Raw genomic sequence first — 24,260 nt, 5'->3', positions numbered from 1 at the left:
AGAAAGACTGAGGGGGGAGAAGTCTGCTCTACAGTGGGCTTGGTGGCTTAAATGACAGCGTGCTGCTGCGACTCCTCCACAGCCCTATCACTGCACAGCTGTGGTGGCATGCAGGCACAGCCTGTCCGTACGCGTATGCGGCTTCATGAGGACAGTGTAAGTCTGGCAAGCCCCCAAAGACTTTCCCAGGGCTCATAATGTACCTTCAGTTTATCAAGAGTCTATGATGGAAAACAAACAGTTTGAGGCTACTTGCTACTGTTAGGTTCCCACACCCAGGACAAACTGACTGAGGTGCCTATTCAATATATCATCAAATCAGACCTGGCTGCTAGGTTTCCCCAGCATCCCTCATTCCTTACCAGTTACAGAGTTGGCTGGCATACCCCGTTCCCTACCCTGAACTCTCCAGCCCAGGGGCTGGGCCGCTTCCCCTCTCCCCTGCCCCTCCTTCCATTTTGGATTACACAGATACTAGGTCCTTCCATCTACCCTTTACTCTCCTGGTCTGGCCCCTCCCCTCCCCCATCTCCTCACATGGCCAGGCTCACAGTCATGTTCACTCTGGACTTTTCCAGATGTCCCTGCCTCTGGCTATGTCCTCCCTTTTATCTACAATAAACCTCCTCCACCATACCTAGGAGCAATCATGTCCTCCTTTTTTTTTTTTTTTTTTTTTTTTGCAGGGGTGGGGTGGGGGCGGTTGCAGTTTGAGACAGGGTTTCTTTGTGTAGCTCTGTCTGTCCAGGAACTCGATCTGTAGACCAGGCTGGCCTGGATCTCATAGAGATTCACCTGTCTCTGCCTTCTGAGTGCTGGCATTACAGGCATGGGCCACCATCACCCAGCTTTGCCTGGTTTGTTTTAAACACTGACATTTGCCATTACCTTCTACTGAGTCAGAAGAAGGGTGTGTCCAGTGAGAATGGGGTTCCTGTAGCAGCTTTTGATCATTGTGGAATAACAGAGGCATGGCCAGTGCAGTGGTTTAAATGAGGAATGTCCCCCACAGGCGTGGATGTTTGAACCCTTGGTCCCCCCAGTCGGTGGTGCTGTTTGGGAGGTTGTGCAACCTTTTGGAGGTTCAGCCTTGCTAGAAGGTATACATGACTCGAGTAGCTTTGAGCGTTTATAGCCTCTCTCCACTTCCTGCTCTCACCTCTACTTCCTGCTCGGAGTTGACGATATAAGTAAGCCCTCCCCTTTCTGCTTGCTGCCATGCCTCACCGCCGTGATGGGCTCTTAAGCCTCTGGAACCTTAAATCCAAGTAAATTATACATTGCCTTGGTCGTGGTATATCAACACAACAACAGAAAAGTGAAATAGTGATGTACACTAAGGGATTGCCTAAGAGTCTTTGTCTAGATAGCCGTGATCTCCCTAGAGATAACCTATGACCTTTGGCCAATGCTGAACTCTAAGACAGGGGACTGCCCCTTTATGTTTATTTGTTCAAGGGTAAAAGTTAACTGTGCTATTGTGTGTAATAATCCAGGCAAACCTGGCTCCGCCCCTTGGGAAACTGACAGTGTCTGTCACCCCTCTGTGCATGGCAGGCACCCTGGCTCTGTAAGCAGGTGCAAAGGTCTCTCTCTTTAAGAGATAAGCTCCGCCCCTCCTGCTCATTGCTGCACCATTTCTCTGAGGAGTCAGACAGACCTCTCTCTCTCTCTCTCTCTCTCTCTCTCTCCCTCTCTCTGTCTCTTCTTTCTCCCCCCTCTCTCTCCCTGTCCTTCCCCAATAAAAAACTTCCTTCCCACGTAAGTTCTGCCTGATGGCGTGTTTGTGTGTGTCATCATCCCCGCCATGGGATCTTCCACAGTCCCACCTCACTCTGTGTTCCTAACACTGTGTACATTTGAGGGTCACAGAGCCGTGCATGGGAGGCATGCAGAAAATAGGCTGGTTACCATAGAGGAGAAGATGAATACGGCTCTCATCTGTTATCTGTGACAAGAGCAGCCAAAATCGGCTTAACAAAAAATTTCAAATAGAACATTTAACTTTAATCGTCATGTTGTACTTGCCTTTCTACATATCTGTCATTTTGTATTTTAAAACAAAACCAAAAATAACATTTATTTTGGAGGTTGGAGAGATGCTCATCACTTAAGAGTACTGGCTGCTCTTCCAGAGAACCCCGGTTTCTGGTTCCAAGCACCCACAGAGCAATGCACAACCACCTGTAACTCGAGTGTGTGTGTGTGTGTGTGTTTAACCTAAAGAAACACTTATTTTTGTTTTATATGTATGGATATTTTGTTTTGTTTTTCAAGACTGGGTTTCTCTGTGGCTTTGGAGGCTATCCTGGAACTAGCTCTTGTAGACCAGGCTGGCCTTGAACTCACAGAGATCTGGCATGGGTATGCTTGGTGCCGGTGGAGGTCAGAAGAAGAAGTCAGATCTCCTGGAGCCAGAGTTATGGATGGTTTTGAGCCACCATGTGGGACTCACTCACCAGGCTGACCTCAAACTCACAAAGATCTGCCTGCCCCTGCCTCTTGAGACAGGGTCTTTCACTGACCCTGGAGGTCCCTGATTTGGGTAGCTGGCTGGCCAGTCAGCTCTAAGGACGCACATGTCACCAGCTCCCCAGTGCTGGGCTACAGATGTGTGGCAGGTCCTCATGTTTTTGCAGCAGGCAGTTGTGCCAACTGATCCATCCCTCCAGCCTCCCACCCCCTCCTCCTTTTGTTGTTACAGACAGGGTCCCTTTATTTATCCCAGGCTGGCCTGGAACTCAGATTCTCCTTCCTCAGCCTCCCCAGCCTAGGATTACAGGTGTGAGCCACCGCATCTACTTTCCACTATGTTAGGAATGTCCATCATAGCTGGGCCTGTCTACTTTAAAATGAATGAGCGAAACCCAACTGGACACAGCTGTTAAATTACTACCCTGGGTTTCTTCGGTTTAGTTTCCAGTCTGTCTTTTCAATGTTAGTAATAATTAAAATGTTACTATTAACCCCACATTCATAATTACTACAATGGGTTTAAAAGTAGATGCCAACGCTGGGCATTGGTGGCGCATGCCTTTAGTCCCAGCACTCAGGAGGCAGAGGCAGGTGAAAATCTCTGTGTGTTCGAGGCCAGCCTGGTCTACAGAGCGAGTTACAGGACAGGCTCCAAAACAATACAGAGAAACTCTGTCTTGAAAAAAAAAAAAAAAAGTAGATGCTAGCTGCTATATTCCATTGTCCTGTGCACAGGGAAGATGTGAAATGGACAAAAGTGTGAACATTTGTCCCTTTTTAGTTTAGAAATCTCAGATAAATCCCAACAGCCTGACTCAGCTCTCTTGAGTGAAGCAAGTGAGCACAAAGAATCAATCCACGGCAGCTACGGCAGCTGGCGGTGGTGGCAGAGCTCACCTTCCATCCCAGCACTCGGGAGGCAGAGACGGGCAGATCCGTGTGGTCGAGGATAGTCTGGTCTACAGAATAAGTTTCAGGATAGCCAGGGCTACGTAGAGAAACCTGGTCTTGAAAAACAAAACAACAACAGAAGAATCCATATTGAAGGCATGCTGGCTGACCCGCAGGCGTGGTGAGAGATATTCCCAGGGGCCTCGCGGTACCTCCCTGTGGGCTGTGGAACCTGTGCTGCTGGAGACATTGGAACTGGGAGAGGTCATGTGAGGGAAGACAGAGCTCGTGTTCTGGACACCTGTCCCTGGCAGAGGGTTCAAAGGTCTTGTTTTGTTCAAAGGCACTAAAGGTTCATGTTCTCGGTTCAAGTAAACACAGGCAAGAGAATTTTTGGTTTTGTTTTGTTTTGACAAGCTTGATGTCCTTGTTTCCTTTCTGTTCCTGTGATGAAATATACAAGCAAAAGCGACTTGGGGGGGTGGCTTATTGGGGCTCACTGTTCCGGGTTTATGGCCCATCACTCCAGGGAAACCAAAGTGGCAAGAACATCCACAGTTGAGAGCAGAGAGAAATGAATGCGTGCATGCTATACTTAGCTCTTCCTCTATATACTCATATAGTACTTGACCCCCCAAGGTTGGTTGATGCCACCCACAGAGGCTGAGTCTCCCCACATCATTCAATAATCAATACAATCTCCCACGAACACACCCACTGAACGCCCGAGGATGGCAAACATGGCACCCACCTCTCCCCCTTGCTAAACTGTTAGAGTACATTCCTAAAGCTAGCCCGCAAGGTCTATTCCATTATTTAGCCGCTGACTCATTCCCAAGGCTGATCACCAAGGCCCAACTATCAAAACACCAAGATCCAGCAGCCAAAATTCATTATTTTGACTAACCTAATTAAAATACCAACATGTCCTAGATAATTCTTACACAGACCTCCCCGCTTTTCCTCTTAAAACCAACTCTTACAAATCAATTTGCTGCGGTTTCTGCCTGAGTCGAACTCAACCACCTTGTCGAGGTGCCCTGCCTCCTCAGGGATCTCTCTGAATTTGGTTTGCACTTGGAAATTGGTGTTTGGGTGTGGTCTGTGCCTAATCGGGGTCCGGTGAAGAGTGCTTGGAAGTACTAGGGTCCCTTCACCCACAGTCCAACCTGATTTAGGGGACCCTCACCAGGACTCTCATCCCTACTGTAGGCTGTGCCAAGTTGACAATTAAATTAGCAAAGACCCTCCTAGACTGAGAGGAGACCAGTTAAGTGATTCTGACTTCTAGAAGTGGGGGGCGTGCATTGGGGTGCCAGCTGGGAGAGGCTACGGCAGAAGAATAGTGAGTCTGAGGGCAGCCTGGGTTATATAGAGATATCCTCTCTCAAGAGACCAAAACAAAGCAGTACAAAAACCATTTTGATTCATCCTGTAGGTTGAGGACGGGACGCCCATACCCATACCTCTTCTCTAGAGCCTGTGTCCAGCCATAATGTCTACCTGTTTGTTCCCAAACACTCCATTCTCCAACTCAATGTGATCCTGGCAAATTTCCTTTCCTAGTTCCTCCCCACATGGAATGTCTGATCTTGAGGGATTGCACTCCCCTCCCCAAAAGGGAGAGCTAGGGCCATGGGGAAAGTTAGCCAGACTATGGTTCCAAAAGGCCTCGTGGGCAGGGCAGAGGCCTCATTGAATCTCCAACTATTAGCCTGTGTTTTCCACACCCACACACTCTTTCCCTGGGGAAATCTCTATCTAAACTTCATTTCCTCATGGGCTATCTCACAGAAAAGCAAGAACATGAGTAGGTCAGCTGGTATAAATGAACATTTAGGTATCTATGGTCAAACCCATTCTCTGCCAGATCAGGCTGGCTTAGGACAAGAAAGAGGTAACCTGGACTTAAGAGAAAATCTAGAAGGGCTATAGAGTGAAGGCAAAGCTGGCATATGCCTTGAAGAGGCAAGGGAATCTCTGAGTTCAAGGCCAGCCTAGTCTACAGAGCGAATTCCAGGACAGCCAAGGCTACACAGAGAAACCCTGTTTTAAAAACAAAAAGAATCACAACAACAAAGGGCAAAGGTGTGTAATAAACTGGACAGTCAAGGCCTGGAAGCAGAACACATAGTCTGCAGGCAGATCAAAGGTTCCCGGGCAGTGGCGAATCGCTGTGTGGGATCCCCGGGTGACCAGGATGTCCTGTAGTGCCACAGCTGAGGTAGCAGGCACTTGTTGGACTGGAAGGCTGGCATCTCTGCCTTCACTGCACATCTTTTCTCTGTACTCAGCAGATGGGCATGTTTAACCACCCAAAGAACCCTCTAAAAGCTACCAGTACCCACATTCTCTCATCTCCCTTCCAGCCTGAGGACACAGGGAGAAGCGTTCGTTGTCCTGAGCCTGCAGTCACCTTGGGTTTGGAAACAGTAGGACCTCACAGAGTGGCCAGTGTGGTGCAAGCCCTTCCGGCCTTTCCAGAAGTGCTATTACCTCTGGGGCATGGAGTGGGATCTGACTGTGTTCAACTCCCAAGGTCAGGTGTCTGGCTGAGGACTCCCTTGTTTTAGGGTCCAGATTAGCTGGCAAGAGGCCCATCTTGCTGCCAAAGGTTTGGTACTCCAGAAGAAATCTCTACAGCGTGGTTCTCAACCTGTGGGTCAGGACCCTTTGGGGGTGTTGAAAGACCCTTTCACAGGGGTCAGATATCAGATGTCCCATATCATCAGGTATTTATATTACAATTCATTTCAGCAACAAAATTACAGTCATGAACTAGCAATGGAAATAGCTTTGTGGTTGGGGGTGGGGGTCACCACAACATGAGGAACTGTATTAAAGGGACACCGCATTAGGAAGGCTGAGAATCACTGTCCTAGAGGACCAAGGAGGGCAGTTGGGGTCTTGGCTCCATGGGAGGCCACACAGAAAATAGCAGCATTCTCCCAGTGTATTCTGTTACCTTGAGGATGCCATGTCCCTGTCACCTAATCTCTACTTAGCACCACCCAACCCTGGAGCATCAGAAATAGCCACCAGCAAGGGCAGAATAAGGAGGAAGACAACAAGAAAGTCACTGGCGAGCCTGACGAGATGGGAGTGGCGAACACTGATTACACTTAGCTTGGTTTGTGTACGATGCTAGGATCCCCATGCTAAAGAAGGACCATGTTTTGATGATGCTGCGGCCCACACCAAAGGAAGTGCTCTGTCAGTGAGCTATGCTGACAACTCCTGCTTTGTTTTTAATTAGAAAATTATCAGATAGTCACCTAAATATTAACAATAATTTTTTTTTGTTCTTTGAGACAGGGGGGTTCTCTGTATTGCTTTGGAGCCTATCCTAGAACTTGCTCTGTAGACCAAGCTGGCATGAACTCACAGAGATCCTCCTGCCTCTGCTTCCGAGTACTGGGATTAAAGCATGTGCTACTACCACCTGGCTCTACAATACTTTTTTTCTGAGGGATGAGATTATGAATTAAATATATTATTATTACCATATTTTCTAGAGCGCTTTACTTTTGCAAACAGGCAGATTAGAGGAAAGGTTTTTATTTTGTTTGTGTGTGTGTGTGTGTGTGTGTGCATTTAGACATATGAGGGCAGTACGTGTGGAGTCCAGAACTGGAGTTACAGGTGGTGACATTTGTATGTGGTTGCTGGGAACCAAACTGGGGTCCTCTAGAAAAGCAGCCAAAGCTCCTGACCACTGAGCCATCTTTCCAGCCCATAGGCAGCATTTGATAACCAGACTGAAAACCAAAGCAGCTACTGTGCCAGCCTGGCACAGCTCTGCCCATCAGCCCCCTGAGCTTCACCTGCATTCTGCACAGTGCTGCCCATCGGCCCCCAGCTCTGCCCATTGGCCCTGAGCTTCACCTGCGTTCTGCTCCATGCAATCCCTGATGCCGTCTAGGAGCTCCTGGGCTTCATCCACATTTTCTTCCTCTTCCTCCTCTTCGCCTTCCTCTTCTCCTTCCCCTGACTCCTTGGGTGCAACAATCGCCTCCTGTATGCCACAAGGACAACCAAGTTGACCGTGCCCAACACTGATGATTTTCTCACCAACAGTTTGGCTAGAGATCCTGGAGGAAAGCCCAAGTTGGGAGTGAACCCGGTACCAGGCACCATGCAAAAGCCTGCAGGATGTGTGCATCCACCAAGATGGACAAGGGCCTCAAGGCTTTCCTTAACTCTACTTTTAGGAGAAGAGTAGTATATTCAGATTTAACTCCACAACTGCCAAGGAGTCAGCAATTCTCCAGATTGTACCTTCAGTTTTTGATTTTTTTTTTTAATTTGAATCAGAGTCTAACTATCCAACCCTACCTGATCTGGAGCTTCCTATGTAGATCAGGCTGGCCTTGAACTCACAGAGAGTCATCTGCCTTTGCTTCCTCATCATCTAGTATTAAAGGCACGCACCACCATTTTATTTATTTATTTATTTATTTATTTATTTATTTATTTATTTAGAGACAGGGTTTCTCTGCATAGCCCTGGCTTTTCTGGAACTCAAAGATCTTCCTGCCTCTGCTTCCAAAGTGCTGGCATTAAAGGCTTGCTTACACGACCACTTTCAATTATATGTATATGAGTGTGTCTGTGTGTAGGTTTGTGCACATGAGTGCAGTATCCATGGAGACCAGAAGAGGGTGTTGATCCTCTGGAGCTGGAGTTACAAGAGGTTATTAACAAGTATTCCTAATTGCTGAGCTATCTCTCCAGCACCTGGATTCTATCTTACTTGAAGGAAATACATTTTATAAAAATCAAGACTTTTAGGCTGAGGGTGTAGCTCACTTAGTGTACAAAGCCCAGTTTGATTTCTAGTACTCTCCAAAATGGCCTTTCATAACTACTTATGGATGCATATCTTGTTTTCTACCATTCCTAACAAAATTATTTAAAGAAAAAAGATCATAAATAGCCTGACAGTAGGCTGAGAAAAATACAATAAGATTAAAAACAAAACTAAACTAAAAATATTTTAGCCAGCAGAGAGAAGATAAGCTGTACTTTGGGAGAGACTGGGGGCAGAACTCCAAGGACAGCCCTACAACTGCCCCCATCATACAAAAGATAGAGCCCCGTGGGGTTTTCCATTTTCATAACTGGAACCAGCAACAAAAACCAATTAAAACAATACATTTCTTTGACATTCTGAATTAGTCACTTGCTTGTTACACAGAGACACATTTTGGGAAATGGAAAGATTCCCAGGGAAGCAGTTGAACGCCTTACCAGTTTGGCTATGGCTTCAGAAATCACATCCTTTATTTTGATGTGATGTAGTTTGTAATACTTGACCAATTCTTCAGCGATGCTGGATTTTCCCACAGCAGGAGGACCAAGAATGCAGATCTTGATTGGCTAAAAAGGAACAGAAAATGTATCTTTTAGGGCTCTGGAGCTAGAAGGGGTGTTATTTCAGGACTGTGTTCTTTTCAATGTCTCTGGACCCTATAGTCTGACTTCAGCAACTCAACCAGACTCCAGACTTTCTGCCTCCACTCCCTGACAGTGGGGTCACTACCCCAGCATCCTGAAAGTGTCGCCTCCTACTTGTGTGGCTCTGAGTCATTCATTCCGTGAGGATGTAATAGCATCTGTGTTCTGACCTGGACCAGGGGACAATAGAACATTCAACAAACCATGATTAGGATGCTGGGTGTGATTGGTACACGCCAGTGGTCCCAGCACTTGGGAGGTGGAGGCAGGATAATCAAGAGGTCAAGGCCAGGCTCAGCTAGATAGTGAGTTAGAATCCATCCTGTGTTATCTGAGGCCCTGTCTAAAAACAAACAAACAAAGCCGGGCGTAGGTGGCTTATGCCTTTAATCCTAGCACTCAGGAGGCAGAAGCAGGTGGATCTCCATGAGTTCAAGACCAGCCTGGTCTACAGATCTACAGAGCTAGTTTCAGGACAAGCTCCAAAGCAATACAGAGAAACCCTATTTTGAAAAAGCAAAAAAAAAAAAAAAAAAAAAAAAAAAGTAATAAAAATAAAAAATAAAAGAGAAATAGAGAGAGGAAAAGAAAGGGTTACATGTCACCAGTTTCGTTTGTCCTTTGTCCTTGACCATTCTTATGGAGACACAAGAATTTATGGTCCACTATAAAAGGTTCTACATTTCCACTTAGACTGTCTTTGGATTGAACTTGGTCTTTATTTTGATTTTAAAAAGTGATCTATCATCTATCTACCTACCTATCTACCTACCATCTATCTGTCTATCATATATTTATTTCAGACAAGTTCTCACCATGTAGCCCAGACTGGCCTTGAACTTTTGAACATATTGCTTCTGCCACCTGATCATTTTGTTAAAACCACTAGCTTTTCCTGTTTGAGGAAGTTAGAGAGTTCAAGGCTGCCTGGGCTACATCCGGCACAAGATCTTGTTTTAAAAACAAAATAAAATAAGGGAGAGAGGGAGGGAGGAAGAGTTAGAAGGGAGAAAGGGAGGAAGGAAGGCAGACTTGGATGTTGAAGATCCCGTGATATTCATAAGCAGTTAGTAAATAAATATTTACATTAAGCAGAAATCAAAGTATCAGTAATAATCATCATTTCCTCAAATGGTCCAAAGAGTTGTGACACTGTGGGCTAGCATTTTACAATGATGGAACACTGGCTGTGTTCATATTCCTAAGATCATATGATTTCACCCTGAACTTTGCAGTTACCCTTTGATAGTCAGGGACACCCATGAAGGGATAAGCATGAACGCTAGAGTGGATCTGAGTGGTCCCATATGGTGAGGGATGACAGGTAAGTAGCAAGATGTAGAAAAGTGATGGAGGCAGGATGAAGGGCAATGCTGGACCCCTAGACGGGCTTGTTGTAGTCACCAGTATGTGGAGTCAGCTATCCACTGAGCAGGTTGGTGTGCCTCTTTTTGCCAATATACCAAGAGTGAATCCTGCCTCCTGGGGCAGGTCGACCTTATCTGGGACTAAAAGAGAATAAAAATCTGCTCATTAGTTTATATTGACCAGTTTGTTATTATTGATGTTCATGTTGAATTGTTTTAAGTTGGTCTCACAATTTTTCTTTTTTCTTTTTCTTTTTTTTGTTTTGTTTTGTTTTGTTTTGTTTTGTTTTGTTTTTTTTTGGGGTTTTTTGGAGACAGGGTGTCTCTGTGTAGCTTTGGAACCTGTCTTGGAACTAGTTCTGTAGACCAGGCTGGCCTCGAACTCAGAGAGATTGGCCTGCCTCTGCCTCCCGAGTGCTGGGATTAAAGGTGTGTGTCACCAAAGACTGGCAGACTCACAAGTTTTAATTCGATACACATGCAAACCATAAGACTGGAGAATGTGTTGAACATGAACAGTTTGGTTATTTTTTATTAATTTATTTTTTTGCATTCCAATCCCAGTTCCCTCTCCCTCCTCTCTTTCCACTCCCCCCGCTCCCCCTCCCATCTGCTCTACAGAGATGGTAAGGCCTTCCCTAGGAAGTCTACTAAGTCTGCTGAGGCAGGACCAAGGCACCCTCCCACCCCCCACACCCCTGTGTCTAGGCTGGGCAAGGTGTCTCTCCATATAGAATGGGCTCCACTAAGTCAGTCTGTGCATTAGTGTTAGATCTTGGACCCACTGCCAGTGGCCTCATATACTGTCCCAGCCACACCATTGTCACCTATGGTTTTCTGCAGGTTCCTCATTTGTCAGACCTGAGTCAGTGATCTCTCACTAGCTCGGGTCAGCTGATTCTATGGGTGTCCCCATGGTGTCTTGACTCCTTTGATGAACAACCGTCAGTGCATTCCATTTTTATTTGCTTACATCAGAACCCTAAACCAGTAAGTGCGGTAGTTACCAGTAGTCCTCGGCTTTGTTTGTACTCTTTGAGGATGCTGTTGATGTTCTCCACAAATCCTGCTTGGGCAACCCAGCGGATGTTGAAATTCTCCTTCACAAACAGTGCCTCCATCCTCAGGTTGACCAGTAAGTGGTCAAGATACTCTTGCTGAGAGTTAGGGGAAAGCAGAGGTTTGTCATCAGACAAAAATCGCTACACTTAAGAAAAGCCATCCTGTTCATTGAACAGGAAAGACAATCAGCACTAAGTGTTAACAGAACCTGCCTCGCTGTCCCCAGGTGTGGGATCCAGGGCTTACCTATACTCTGTTACCAATGAGCTTCAGCCTCGACCCTGAGACTTTCATTTCTTTCAGTCTGTCTTTCTTTGTCTTTGTTGTTTGGTTTGGTTTGTTGTTGTTGTTGTTGGGTTTTTTATTTGTTTGTTTGTTTTTTGAGACAAGGTTTCCTCTATGTAGCTCTGGCTATTCTGAAATTCACTCTGTAGACCAGGCTGGCCTTGAACTCAGAGATCTGCCTGCCTCTTGAGTGCTGAGATCCAGGGCATGCGCCACAACTGTCCAGCTGCCCTGAGACATTTGAAAAGGCTCTTCAAACCTGGCCATTGGAGCAGGCAGAACTGCTTTTGGTTGGCCAAACAGCTCAAGAGTAGGAGGACACTGGAACCCTCTTCCAGTCCTCTCCCCTTCCCTTTCCACTCCTTCATTTCTCCTTTCTAGCCTGAGACAGGGACTCACGTAGCCCAGGTTAGCCTTGAAGTCCCTATTTAGCCAAGGATAACTCTTGATTCTTCTGTTTTCAATCCCCAAGTTTAGGATAATTGCAGGTACATACCACCATGTCCACCCTTGTCCCCACCCCACCCCCCAATGCTGGCATATGCTCAGCAAGTGCTTCAGCTCAGTTCCCTTAACCTTCTGAGAGTGCCATTCTGTTATGTGGTGCAGGCCCGGTATTGGTCAATGCCTTAAACACGAGAGGCAAGCACTCCACTGAGTTAATGCCCAGCCTTCTTTCTGCTTTTCATTTTGATTGAGGGTTTCACCTAGTTGCCCAGGTTAGTATTGAGCTCATTCTATAGCCCAGGGTGGCCATGGATTTAGATCCTTCTGCCTCAGTCTCCCTAGTAGCTGGGGTTACAGGTATGAGCCCATCAAGCCTGGCCCTAGCCTTTTAAAACATCTTATTGCATACTGTCTATATTTTGTCTTTATTTTGTTTGTTTGAGACAGGGTCTCACATAGCCCAGGCTAGCCTTGAACTAATGACATGCTGTTGAACTCCTGATCCTTCTGCCTCTACTTCTTCATGTGGGGATTACAAGTATCCGCTGTCATACCAGCTAACATCTACTTTTTTGAATAATGCCTCCTTATGGTTAACCCCCCCCAATAATTATATTCGAGGAAAATGTTCTCTCTAATCCACAACCCCCACACACCCTCTCCTGCTCCTTCAATACTATTTAGGGAAACAGTTTTTGAGAATAAAAGAAAAAAACACTTTTTATACTGACTGTCAAGTCCTTTGTTAGGAAAGCATTTTCTTTGGGTACTTTCTGGATTTTTCCAGGGCCAGTATTTTTGCTGATGCACTGTTAGGGAGAAACAGAGGTATTATTTGGTTTGCTTACAAGGTTCTACATAAAACTTCTCAAGTGAATGTAAGCATTACCAAGCACATACACTAAGAGGCATTTTCAAAATAGTGCACAGATCATCCAGCCACTTATGGGTTGGCTCTGAAAACACCAGGAAGTAGAGATGGGTGGGGCTTGGTCTCCCAGGTTGCAGAAAGGAGTCTGACGCGTGAACAGACCACTGTCCCCTGGGTGTTTGAAGTCCAGCAAAAGGAGTCTATGCCACTGTCTATTAAACACGCATGGTGGGAGCCGGTGTTTTAGACTGAGCTCCTGCAATGAGCTCCAACAGAACAGAGAAAGATGGGGTCACTAAGGCCAAGGGTCACATCACCAAGAGAAACTTCAGGATGCTGCTCTTATCTCCCAAGGGTCAGACCCCATAGCAGACCTTGTCTTTCTCCCCAAAACTAGAAATTCCTTTCGTTTCAACCCTCAGACCAGTGGCTCTTAACTTCCTAATGCTGTGACATTTTGACATTTCCTCATGTTAACCGGGCAGGAAGGCTGCAGATGAAGAACCTGGAACTGAGTCTTTTTTAAAAAAAATAATTTATTTAACTTTCTTTTATGTGCATTGGTGTGAGGTAGCAGATCCTCAGGAACTGACTGGAGTTACAGTTGTGAGCTGCCTTGTGGGTGCTGGGAATTAAACCCGGGCCTCTGGAGGAGGAGCCAGTGCTTTTAAACACTGAGCCATCTCTCCAACCCCCTGGAACTAAATCTTAATGGCGAGCATGGAGAAGCCAAGCAAGGGCCAGAGGAGGCCACAGCAGCTCCGCCAGGTGCGAGGAGGCTGTTTGGAACTGCCTGACCCTTGTCTAGAGAACCTAGAAGTGCCTGAGGGTTTGGCGATCTGGTCTCTACCAGTCCTACAGGCCAAGTGTCCACAGACTCCAACGTGTCATTTGCATATCTATTATGATGAGCTCCATTCTCTCAGTTGGTGATCTGGCTCTCTTACATGATCAGATTTTTTTTTTGTCTTTTTTTTTTTTTTTAAGATTTATTTATTTACTACATGTATGTCTGTGTGAGACTGTCAGACCCCCTGGAACTAGGGTTACAGATGTCTGTGAGCTGCCGTGTGGGTGCTGGGAATTGAACCTGTGGCCTCTGGAACAGCGACTCTTAACTGCAGTGCTGACTTTCCAGCCCCAAAGATAGTCAGTTTGAGGTCTAAGGACATTCTATTTCGTGCGTTTCCAAGCCCTGCGGTCACAGGGAAGTCTGTAACTACCCTTCATGAATTACTGCTATTTGAGCAGGGTCCCACCGGCATGAGGACACACACCACTGTACCTTGACCAGGTCTTCCAGGGTGTGGACAGACTCGTCCACAGCCACCAGATAGTGAAGCTTTGGCACATGGTCTATGACGTTCTGGATCACTCTGTAGAGCAACAGGCACAAAGATTAGACGGGAAAGGCAATGAGACAAACGGAGCTCAAACCCAACCCCCCTCGGGCCACGCAGGTGTTTGGATAAGATCAAGGACAGGGCTATTATCTGCAGTCTACAGACAAGGGAGGATTAAGAAGTTAGGCAACCCTTCCCAAACTAAAGAGTTCCTGGGAAGCTGCCAGGTCTGCAGACAGATACATTTGGGTCACGAATCTGCTTTTTTTCTTTCACATTTTTCGATTTCTTTGGGGTTTTTTGTTTTGTTTTGTTTTGTTTTGTTTTTTTGAGACAGGGTTTCTTTGTGTAGCTTTGGAGCATGTCCTGGAACTCAGTCTGAATCTGTAGGCCAGGCTAGCCTTGAGCTCACAGAGATCCACTTGCCTCTGCCTCCCGAGTGCTGTGGTTAAAGGTGTGTGCCACCATGCCTGGTTCATTTTATATTACTATTGTTGTCATTATCATCATCATTATATTATTCTGCCACTAGGGGTTGAGCTCAAGGTCTTGCACATCCTGGCAGGCATGCTACCACTGACCTATTCCATCCCCAGCCCTCTATCCTTCTACTTTTTAGTTATTTTGAGACGGAATCTTACTAAATTGACCGGGTTAGCCTTATACTTGCTTTGTCACTCAGGCAGGCCCTGGACGTTTGGTCCCCATGCCCCCAGCCTCCACGGTAACTGACATTGCAGAAATCCTTATCCCAGGGACGACCAGGTCTCTTTTAAGTACCCTACCCAACTCTAGGAGACCTGATCCTGACCCTCATCAGGAAGGTTTGTCTACCCAGCGGCTCACGTGAGTCTCACAGCTGTGTGTGGGGGTCAGTGATCTGCAAAGTGAGACACAGATTCAAGATATGGCAGCTGACCTTTTTTGTTGTTATTATTTTTCGAGACAGGGTTCTCTGTGTAACAGCTCTGGGTTTCTTGGAACTCACTCTGTAGACCAGGCTGAGTTCTCAGAAGCGGCCAGAACCTCCATGTTTAAAAGCCTGTGTACTTGTCCCCCTGGGGCAGAGAGTACCACGTGGGGTGGGTCTGCTGAGGGTTGGAATGTTGCACATCAAGAACCAAAGGTTCTTCAGGCCCTTGGGAGAGAAACAACCATTCCCTCTTAACCTCCTTATCATGAGACTCTCATGTCTATTAGGTAAGCCTCCAGGAATGGAATGCGTCTTTAGCCTTGACCAATCTCTAGCCTTCTCCAACCCCAAAGCAAAGCAGACTATAAGACAACATCTGCTCATCATAGGAAAGATTTTGTGGTATTCCTGTCACCTGCTCCATTCGGGATCAGTGTACTTATTGGATATACTGACTCGTGATTCCTTTTGTTCTGAGGCTGTGAAACACCATATGGCTTCTTCCCTTGCCCCGACCCGACCCTTCACTTAGGGAAACTAGAATCTGTGTTCATAGGCCATGGCCTGAGGATAAATTGTTTTCTTATTTCCTTATAAGATTTGAATTCCTCACAGTCGAAAAGCTGAGGCAGGAGGGTGAGCTAAAGCTTGAGACCCTGTCTCAGAGGAGATGGTGGGGGGGCCTGTTTCAGGCTCACAGTTAGCTGATTAGTCTCCGGAACTTTGGCAGTATGCAGGACATTGACACCCATCTCCTCTGAGACAAAGGGGAGAAGAAATGGATTAACCAGAATGTGGACTCCAAATCCTTTCTTTTCTAGAGCTGTTTTTCTGCTAAGAAAAAGTCCCAAAGAAGCCACACTTGTAATCAGAAATGTGGAAACTTTGGGTGGACAATGTCTCATCAGGCACAAAATGGTGGTGCTAAGTGCGCTCTGCATGGAGCTGTGGGGAATGAATACCTTGTATGTGAGTGTCACAGCACTGTGACTGTGAAGACTAATTACACATATTAGTCACCCAGGACAGTCACACTTCCAGGAGACGGCTTACCCTGCGAGATCAAGAACATGGATGGCTGGAATGACATTAGATCCATCGCCAAAAACAGGTAGTGCAGGGATCTCGCCCAGCCAAGCCATCTGAAAGACAGACAGGCAGGGAGTGTTTGCCCTGGCATGCCTTTCTCCCTCTCCACCCACATCCGGGTCAGTCAGAGGGCTCCAGAAGCGCCACCACGCCTGGCCTCTGGATGTCTCCTCTCAGGGTTCTTTCTCTCCTAGACTTTTGTCCTATTGGCCCCATAAAAATCTGTAAGAGTATGGTTTTTCTGCCTGCTGCCGCCAGGTCTTGTCCTGCCGCCACGCCAGCCCCAAATAACGCGCTGAGACTCTGTATTTGATACAATACTGTTGGCCCGGTTACTTGTTACTTATCGGCTAGCTCTGCCTTTAATTATTAACCCATTTCTGCTGATCTATGTATTTCTCTTACCAGGGAGCCGGCGGCATACTGCTTTCTTCAGACTCTCCATCTTGACTCCTCCTTACTACTTCCTATTTCCTCCTTGTCTCCTAGTCCCTCCTATCTTCCTTTCCTATTGGCCAACAGTGCTTTATTATTAACCAGTATGAGAAACATATATACATAATGGCATCTCCCATCATCTCCTCTTTTCTGTTTAAATAAAAGAAGGGTTTTAACCTTAACATAGCAAAATATATAACACAACAGTTATCAAATAAGAATCACAGTTAACAATATTTAGTCCATTAACATTTATCAAGATTAAAAGAAACTATTCTATCATCTATCCTATATTTGTGAGTCCAAAGTCCTATTTGTAACTTATCTGTAAACCTAACTAAGGAAAACTATAACCATAACTATCTGTCTTCAACTCCTTCAAAGACCACAGAAGGATAGTATATAAACTCTAGAAATGACAGAGACAACTCACTGCCTGGTCACCCGAAGTTCTTTTGTAATCTTCCATCTTCAGCCCATAGGCCATAGTGTGTCTGGCAGACTCTTCAGCAAAGCAGGAAACTTTAAACTGTCTTCTTGTATTGGCAGTTTGTCAGTCACTTTTCTCTGTGTCCTGCATACTGTCTCACAGACTCTTCCATAAAGCAGGATCTCTGTAGCAATGTCCATCTTGAATCAGCAGTCACTTTTCTGTGGGTCCTGCATGTCCAGTTTATACAGCATAAAGTCAAACAGTCCAGACAAGAGCAGTATCTTGTCCAAATGGCTAGTCTTGCCATATTGGAAGTAAACTCCATAATGAGTTTCTTCAATGTCCATCTTCATCTTCCTTTCTGACGCAGGTGGTGTTGCCAGGAACAATTATGTCTCATTGTCAAGAAAAACCCTAAACCATTTTAGATGCCATATTCTGTAGGTCTTTGAAAGGTTTGAAGAATGCCTATCCATCTCAAATATATGTCTGTATATCTAGAAATACTAACTAACTTAACTATAAGTTCTAACTATCATAGGTAACTATCTATAATCTATACTACATTATACATTACATTTCTAACTGAGCTCAATAAACACAATACCTAAACAAGAGGAGAAATATACATATCACCTTATTGACCTTAAATTGTATCAATAAATGAAAATCCATTCCAAAACAAAGTATTCATATCTATACCATAATTCCCTTTTTACCTTTAAAAATAATCGGCTGTGATCATTACCCATTTATAACCAAGTCCATTTAAATGAAAACAAACATTCATAAACAATATTTGGGAATTTGGGCGTCGTTCTTTCTAAACTACTTCCTGCTTGTAGGGGGCGCTGTCATGGGGGATCCTAAGAAGACGTAGTAATCCTGGCTGTAGTCTGCAAGACTGCCTTGTCCAAGCTGTTTTGAATGTTGGATCATCAGGAACTCTGTTTCAGGGGGTCTGGCTTGCTCAAACCACATAAGTCTGGAAGGAATCCACAGCTTTTTATTTTCTGTGGAAACAAAAATAGAAATCCTTTTCCCCAGTAACTTGTCCTTGAACTTAAATGTTTGAGTCAAAGCATTTTTAAAATATATAAATTCAATTAATGCAGCAGCATTTCCTTTATCAGTTGTTGTTATTTTCTCAGCAGTCAAACAATGCAGAGACAACACAATAGCATACAGTAACCAGATTCTCTCTGAGCTTTTCATCTTTACGTGGCTTTATTATTACTCTGTTTATTTTACTTTTATTTTTTATTTCTTGACATAGGGTTTCACTGTGTAACTCTTATCTGTCCTGGAATTCACTCTGCATACCAGGTTTACTTTGCAAATCACAGAGATCTGCTTGCCTCTGTCTCCTGAGTGCTGGGATTAAAGGCGTGTGCTACAACACCCAGTTCCTCTTTGTCTATTTAAAACCATTTTATTTTTCTCTCCCAAGCCTATGTATTTTTTTTTTTAAACACACTGTAAACTTTTAGCACCTTTTCTTAATGTGAATCTGTCTCTACTGTAAATCTTTATCTTTTTCTGGCCATGAGTCTTTATCTGTTAAACAACAACATTGTTAAGATGAAAGTCTTTGTTTCTGCCGCGGTTTACCAAAGATGGTGGCGGGTACTTTTACCGGCCAGCATGGAAAGCTGTGCTCACCGCCTTGGTCTGCGCTGCCACCCAGAAAGCATGCTGCCGGCTTGGAGATGTGGTCACTGCCATTGCCATCTCTCATACACAACAATAAATTGTTAGCAGAGTTATTTAAAAGCTGTGCGGTTTTTTGCCGCTTAAGCTGAGTCAGGAATCTTCCCTTAAAGGAGCCGAACAATCTGCGTGTCTCTAGCAAGTCAGAGTCCAACTGAGAAAAATGCTGCTACCAAGAAACCTTGCTTATCTCTGTTCTTTTGTTTCTAAAACCCATTTTTAACCTTTTGTTAAATTTTAAGTGGAAGTTCTTACTAGCCACGTGGGCGCCATTTGTAACGAGTACGGGTTTTTCCTCCCGCCGCCCGGTCTAGTCCTGCTGCTGCGCCAGCCCCAAATAATACACTGAGACTCTGTATTTGATACAATACTGTTGGCCCGGTTACTTGTTACTTATCGGCTAGCTCTGCCTTTAATTATTAACCCATTTCTGCTGATCTATGTATTTCTCTTACCAGGGAGCCGGCGGCATACTGCTTTCTTCAGACTCTCCATCTTGACTCCTCCTTACTACTTCCTATTTCCTCCTTGTCTCCTAGTCCCTCCTATCTTCCTTTCCTATTGGCCAACAGTGCTTTATTATTAACCAGTATGAGAAACATATATACATAATGGCATCTCCCATCAAAAATCTACTTGTCAACTGTTAGATCTCATCTTACTTAATGATCTACAATATGTGATCCAACAGGAAGCTGGCTTGGTTTTTTTCCCCCCTGATGGGTCTTCACTGTAGAATCCTTCCCCGCTCGGCACTGAGGACACTGTTTGATGCTCCTCGTCCTTCCTGGGCTCTCCTCCTTGGTGGATCTTTCATCTCCCTGTATTCTGCAAGCCCCGGGGAATCTGAAGACCCCTTCTCAATCCCCCTTCCTTTGGCCATGTGGGCTCTCCAGGCGAGGCAGTCAGGCCCACGGTTTAAGACTCCAAGATCATATCCGAGATGAGATCCAGGCTTGATCTCAGATGACATGACTGGGTTTTTTGTTTGTTTGTTTTTAACGTTTTCACTCCTTATTAAGGCAAATTTGTGAAAATATTGCCAGATCTGCTCATGAACTTTTTCCTTACATCTTAAATTTTGAGTGTGTGTGTGAGTGTGTGTGTGCCGAAGTTCAAGTGTGGAGATGAGGCTAATCTGTGGAAACTGGTTCTTTCCTTCTACCATTAACTGGGAACTGAACCCAACCCTCCCCTCCCCCTCCCCTCCCCCCCCCCCCTCTCCTCTCCCCCTCCCTTCCCTCCCCTTCCCCCCCTCCCCTCCCCTCTCCTAACCCTTCCCCTCCCCTCCCCTCTCCCCTCCCTTCACCTCCCCTCTCCCTTCCTTTCCTGAGACAGGGTGGCCTCAAACTCCCAATCCTCCCGCCTCTGCCTGCTGAGTCCTGTTGTAACTGGTGTGTGCCACCACAACTGCCTTATCAAACCCTTTTTGAGACACACACAATGGGCTGACAAGATGGCTCAGCTGGTAAACACTTGGTGCACAGTCATTCCACAAAGCTGCCTCAGACCCCCTGGCTGGAGCTGAGGCATGTGCAGGCCCCAACACACATTAGCATACACATGCATAATAATAATAAATCAAAGAAATTACAACAAGTGAGGATAAGGGCAGGGATGTGGGGTGAGGGAAACTGCTACTTTGTTAGCTAAGCTGAAAGTGAAATTAAATTAATAACTTAAAAAAAAAAAAAAGTCACACAGTCATTGAAAAGCCAGACCTTAAAAAAGGCGTGTAAGATCCCTCCTTCTGCTCCATACTGAAGTCCTGTAGCTACTACATAAGTTGCAAACTTTTTGGCCTAAAATGGAAAAAAAAGGGGGGGTATGGGGGGACAATTTATGTACCATTAGTCTTTTGAACTAGAACTAGACTTAGTAACTGCAATCATCACTGTTGCAGGCTCTTCCAAGTCTTCTGGACCCCATAGGCACTGCTTAGGACATAACCAGAATCCCAACAGGGGAACAGACAACTCCATGGAACTCAGAAATGTTTCCAACCACCATTGAAATTTAGTGGAGATCGGAGGGTGGTGACACACCGGATGGTGGTAACCCACACTTTAATCCCAGCACTTGGAAGGCAGAGGCAGGTAGATCTCTTGTGAGTTTGAAGCTAGTCTGGTCTACAGAGCTACTTGGAAAAAACGGTGTCTCAAAAAACTAAAAAAGAAAGAGAAAGAAATTTAGCAGAAAGGAATAAACTAAATTGAATCAAAGTTAACTATTTGTGGAAACAGCATCTATGGACTCTGTGCTGGGAAGGGGGGCTATGAAAATAGGTCCTCCTAGAAGGATCTTCAATTAACTATCAGAGTGGTCACATGATATGCAGCTCAGGACCAAGTGGGGTTTTATCTGTTTTGGTTTTAGACAAGGTCTTAAATAGCCCAGGCTGGCCTTGAACTCATTACTTCTGAAGATGACCCCTACTTCTTGAGTGTTGGGATTACAGGTGTGTACCACCACACCTAGTTTATGTGGTGCTGAGGCAAGCACTCTGCGGACTGAGCTATGGCCCAGACCCTGTACCAGGTCTCCATACAGGGCGTTTAACTAACATGGATGCTTTCACTTTCCCCAGGGGAGTCATTGTGGCCTTGTTGATATTTAGTTGCAACCAAAACCGACTTGGTGGCCTCCAGCTGCTCTGGAGACCAGGGTGGGAGGTTACTTGGGCCAATGCAGTAGACAGCCGGGGTGTCCCAACAGGACACAGAAAAACAACACAAAGCAAAATTTTCAAAGCCTAGAGCCTTAATGAATGGTTGGGACTTTTTTTCCCCCTAGATTGCTGACATATGGTCAAAGTACAAAAGATACAGTGACTTCTAGAAGTTTCTTTCAGCTCCCTAAAATATTTCTTCCCAGAGCTGGATGGACCCCAGATCATCAGGCATGCTTGCAAGTGCTCAGAGTTCAAACCCCACACCCGATTCCCCTGAAACTTTCACTCACAGGCTGTCCAGGATGCCCCAGCTCAGTGCAGAATTTCTGCAGTCTTTGCTTAATCACATTGGGAATGTATTCTCACTTCAGAGAGGTGTGTGTGTGCTCGCTCACTCATGTTTATCTGTGAGCACATGTGCATGAGGGAAGGAGGGGGGATGATTGCTGTCTTCCAGTAATCCATCAACAGTTGATCAGGGAGGTTGGGGAGGTAGGACACTGTTTTGTTATTCTTACTGTTATTGTGCTGAGTTGGAATGCAGGCCCCTATGTGTGGAAGAGGCAAATGCTCCACAAATGGGTACCTATATACCTCAGCACACATGTAGGTATCAGAGGTTAGTTCTCTGAAGTTGGTATCACCTGGTTCATACTTCAGGCTAGCTGGTTTGTACTCCAGGCTAGCTGGTTTGTACTCCAGGCTAGCTGGTTTGTACTGTACTCCAGGTCAGCTGGCCTGAGAGTCGCAGGAAAGTCTCTTCTCTTTCTTCCCGGCTCACAGAGTGCTAGAGTGAGATAGGCACCTCTGCACCCCATTTTGTGTGTGTGTGTGTGAGTCCAGGGGTCAAATGCACATTGTCAAGGTTACCCAGAAGCACATTTTTCTTCAGAGCCGTCTCTGAGGAGGGCTTGTGTCACCGTGCCATAGGATAGTTCTACAATGTCCTCCTAAGGTTTGGTACCAGGGTGGAGCTAAGGGGAGAGATGCTGGAGACTTCACAGGAAGGGGTCTTAGGTGGTTGAGGATTTGCCCCTGAAGGGGGTATTGGAGGCCTCTCTCCCTTACTCTCTTTCATACTCAGCCATGAGGGAAGCAACCCTCTCTCACTACATGCTCCTACCAAGGCATCCTACAGCACCATGCTGCCACAGGCTCAGAGCAACAGGGCCGGCTGGCCATGGGCTGGGACAGCTGAATGATGACGACAAACTGTTCCCCTTTATGACCCAGTGGACAAACAAGGCATGGAGGCTTAGGGCTCCGGCTTCTTGGGACCACAGCAGATAATGTGACTCCAGAAGACGTCCTAAACGTCATCCTGCAGACCTGCCAGCCTCTGCTAACCAGGGGCAGAGAGACTTTCCAGGCAGAGACTGGAGAATGGCTACGTTTAAAGGAGAGGGGCAGCTGTGGCACCGGCGTGGAGGGCGCAAAGCAGCCAGAAGCATGACGCAGAGGACAGACATCTTCAGCACGGGTGTGGTGGGGGCCACAGTGCTGAGAGATGCTCTGTTCACTCACCCGAGAGTCAAGGAAGGAATTGTTCCAGTTATATTTTAAACCGTCCAGGACTGGGGAGAGGGCTCAGTGGTTAAACCTTGTTAGCCAGGCATGAAGACCAGAGTTGGGATTCCCAGAACCCACATAAATGGTACATGGGTGTGGTGGCCCGGCTTCAATTACATCTTCCTCTGAAGGTGGAGACAGGGGACAGGGGATCCATCCCTGGAGCAGCTGGCTAGTGAGACACACACACACACACACACTGCATATACAGACATGCAGACAAAACATAAGCTCATAAACTAAAACTTAAACAGAGTTCACAATGAATTTTTATCATTTAGAGTTAAAGATGAGTTAATATGTTTACACAATAAAGGTATTGTTTTAAAAACAGAAAGTTGCCAGGCATGGTGACACACGCCTTTAATCCCAGTGTAAGGAGAAAAATAAAAAGACCCTAATTAAGTAAGGGACCCCTGGCTCTAGGCTATGCAATAGGAAGTCAGGAATGGTTCCCACAAGAAGAGGGAGCCTGAGCTCATCACCAACTGTGTAAACATCACTCCCCACCCCATTGTAGCCTCCTGGTCCTTCAGGTCATAAATCCCCCAGGCCCCAGGATGTCCTTAAAGAAACAGGGAACTAGATAACCTCTCCCACACCCCAGAATGTGTTAATCAACCCCACCAGACCAGAGGACAATTATAGCTCCTTTGCTAGGTAGCCTTTGTCTCTCAATTACCTTGCATGGAAACTTTGTAACCTTGTGCACTAAGAAATCTCTGTAACCGTGGAAATCTTATGATGTAAGATCAGGGGTCTCCCCACCCCTTTCCTATTCTTTCCTGTTCTTTGCTTTTAAAAATGCCTTGCATTTGTAGTTCGGAGCTACAACTCTTCTGACAGAGTGAAGCCCCAGCTAGCTGGTCTTTCTAAATAAACACTTTCTTGTGTTTGCATTCAGGCATCGCTGGCTCCTTGAAACTTTGGGGGGGGGTCTCTTGGTGGGCACCACACCAGCACTTGGGAGGCAGAGGCAGGAGGATCTTTGTGAGTTCCAAGAGAGCTAAGACTTTTATACAGAGAAACTCTGTCTCGAAAAACCAAATAAAGAAATAAAGAAAAATTTAAGACGCTATTTAGACATGGGAGTGAAGAAGACAATATCAAAAAAAAAAGTTGAAGAATATGAAGACACTATCGCTCCCCTTTAGACTATAGGCGCGCGCACGCACGCGTGTGTGTGTGTGTGTGTGTGTGTGTGTGTTAGAGAGAGATTATACATTTAGTGAATGAGAC

The 24,260-nt window shown here is 45.8% G+C and overlaps 1 protein-coding gene across 1 annotated transcript in view; it reads right to left on the bottom strand.

The window, feature by feature from the left end:
• Positions 1 to 24,260, bottom strand: part of Ak7 (adenylate kinase 7) — a 68,200-nt gene that overhangs the window by 20,379 nt on the left and 23,561 nt on the right. The window contains 7 exon segments of the mRNA XM_051196559.1: positions 7,252 to 7,381; positions 8,617 to 8,745; positions 11,198 to 11,347; positions 12,716 to 12,793; positions 14,141 to 14,231; positions 16,165 to 16,253; positions 20,503 to 20,583. Of these exon segments, the coding sequence (XP_051052516.1) occupies positions 7,252 to 7,381; positions 8,617 to 8,745; positions 11,198 to 11,347; positions 12,716 to 12,793; positions 14,141 to 14,231; positions 16,165 to 16,253; positions 20,503 to 20,583 (748 nt within the window).

This window comes from Phodopus roborovskii, unplaced genomic scaffold (genome assembly GCF_943737965.1).
Source record: "Phodopus roborovskii unplaced genomic scaffold, PHOROB, whole genome shotgun sequence".
NCBI classification, from domain to species: Eukaryota; Metazoa; Chordata; class Mammalia; order Rodentia; family Cricetidae; genus Phodopus; species Phodopus roborovskii.
This window is presented reverse-complemented; position numbering and strand designations above follow the sequence as displayed.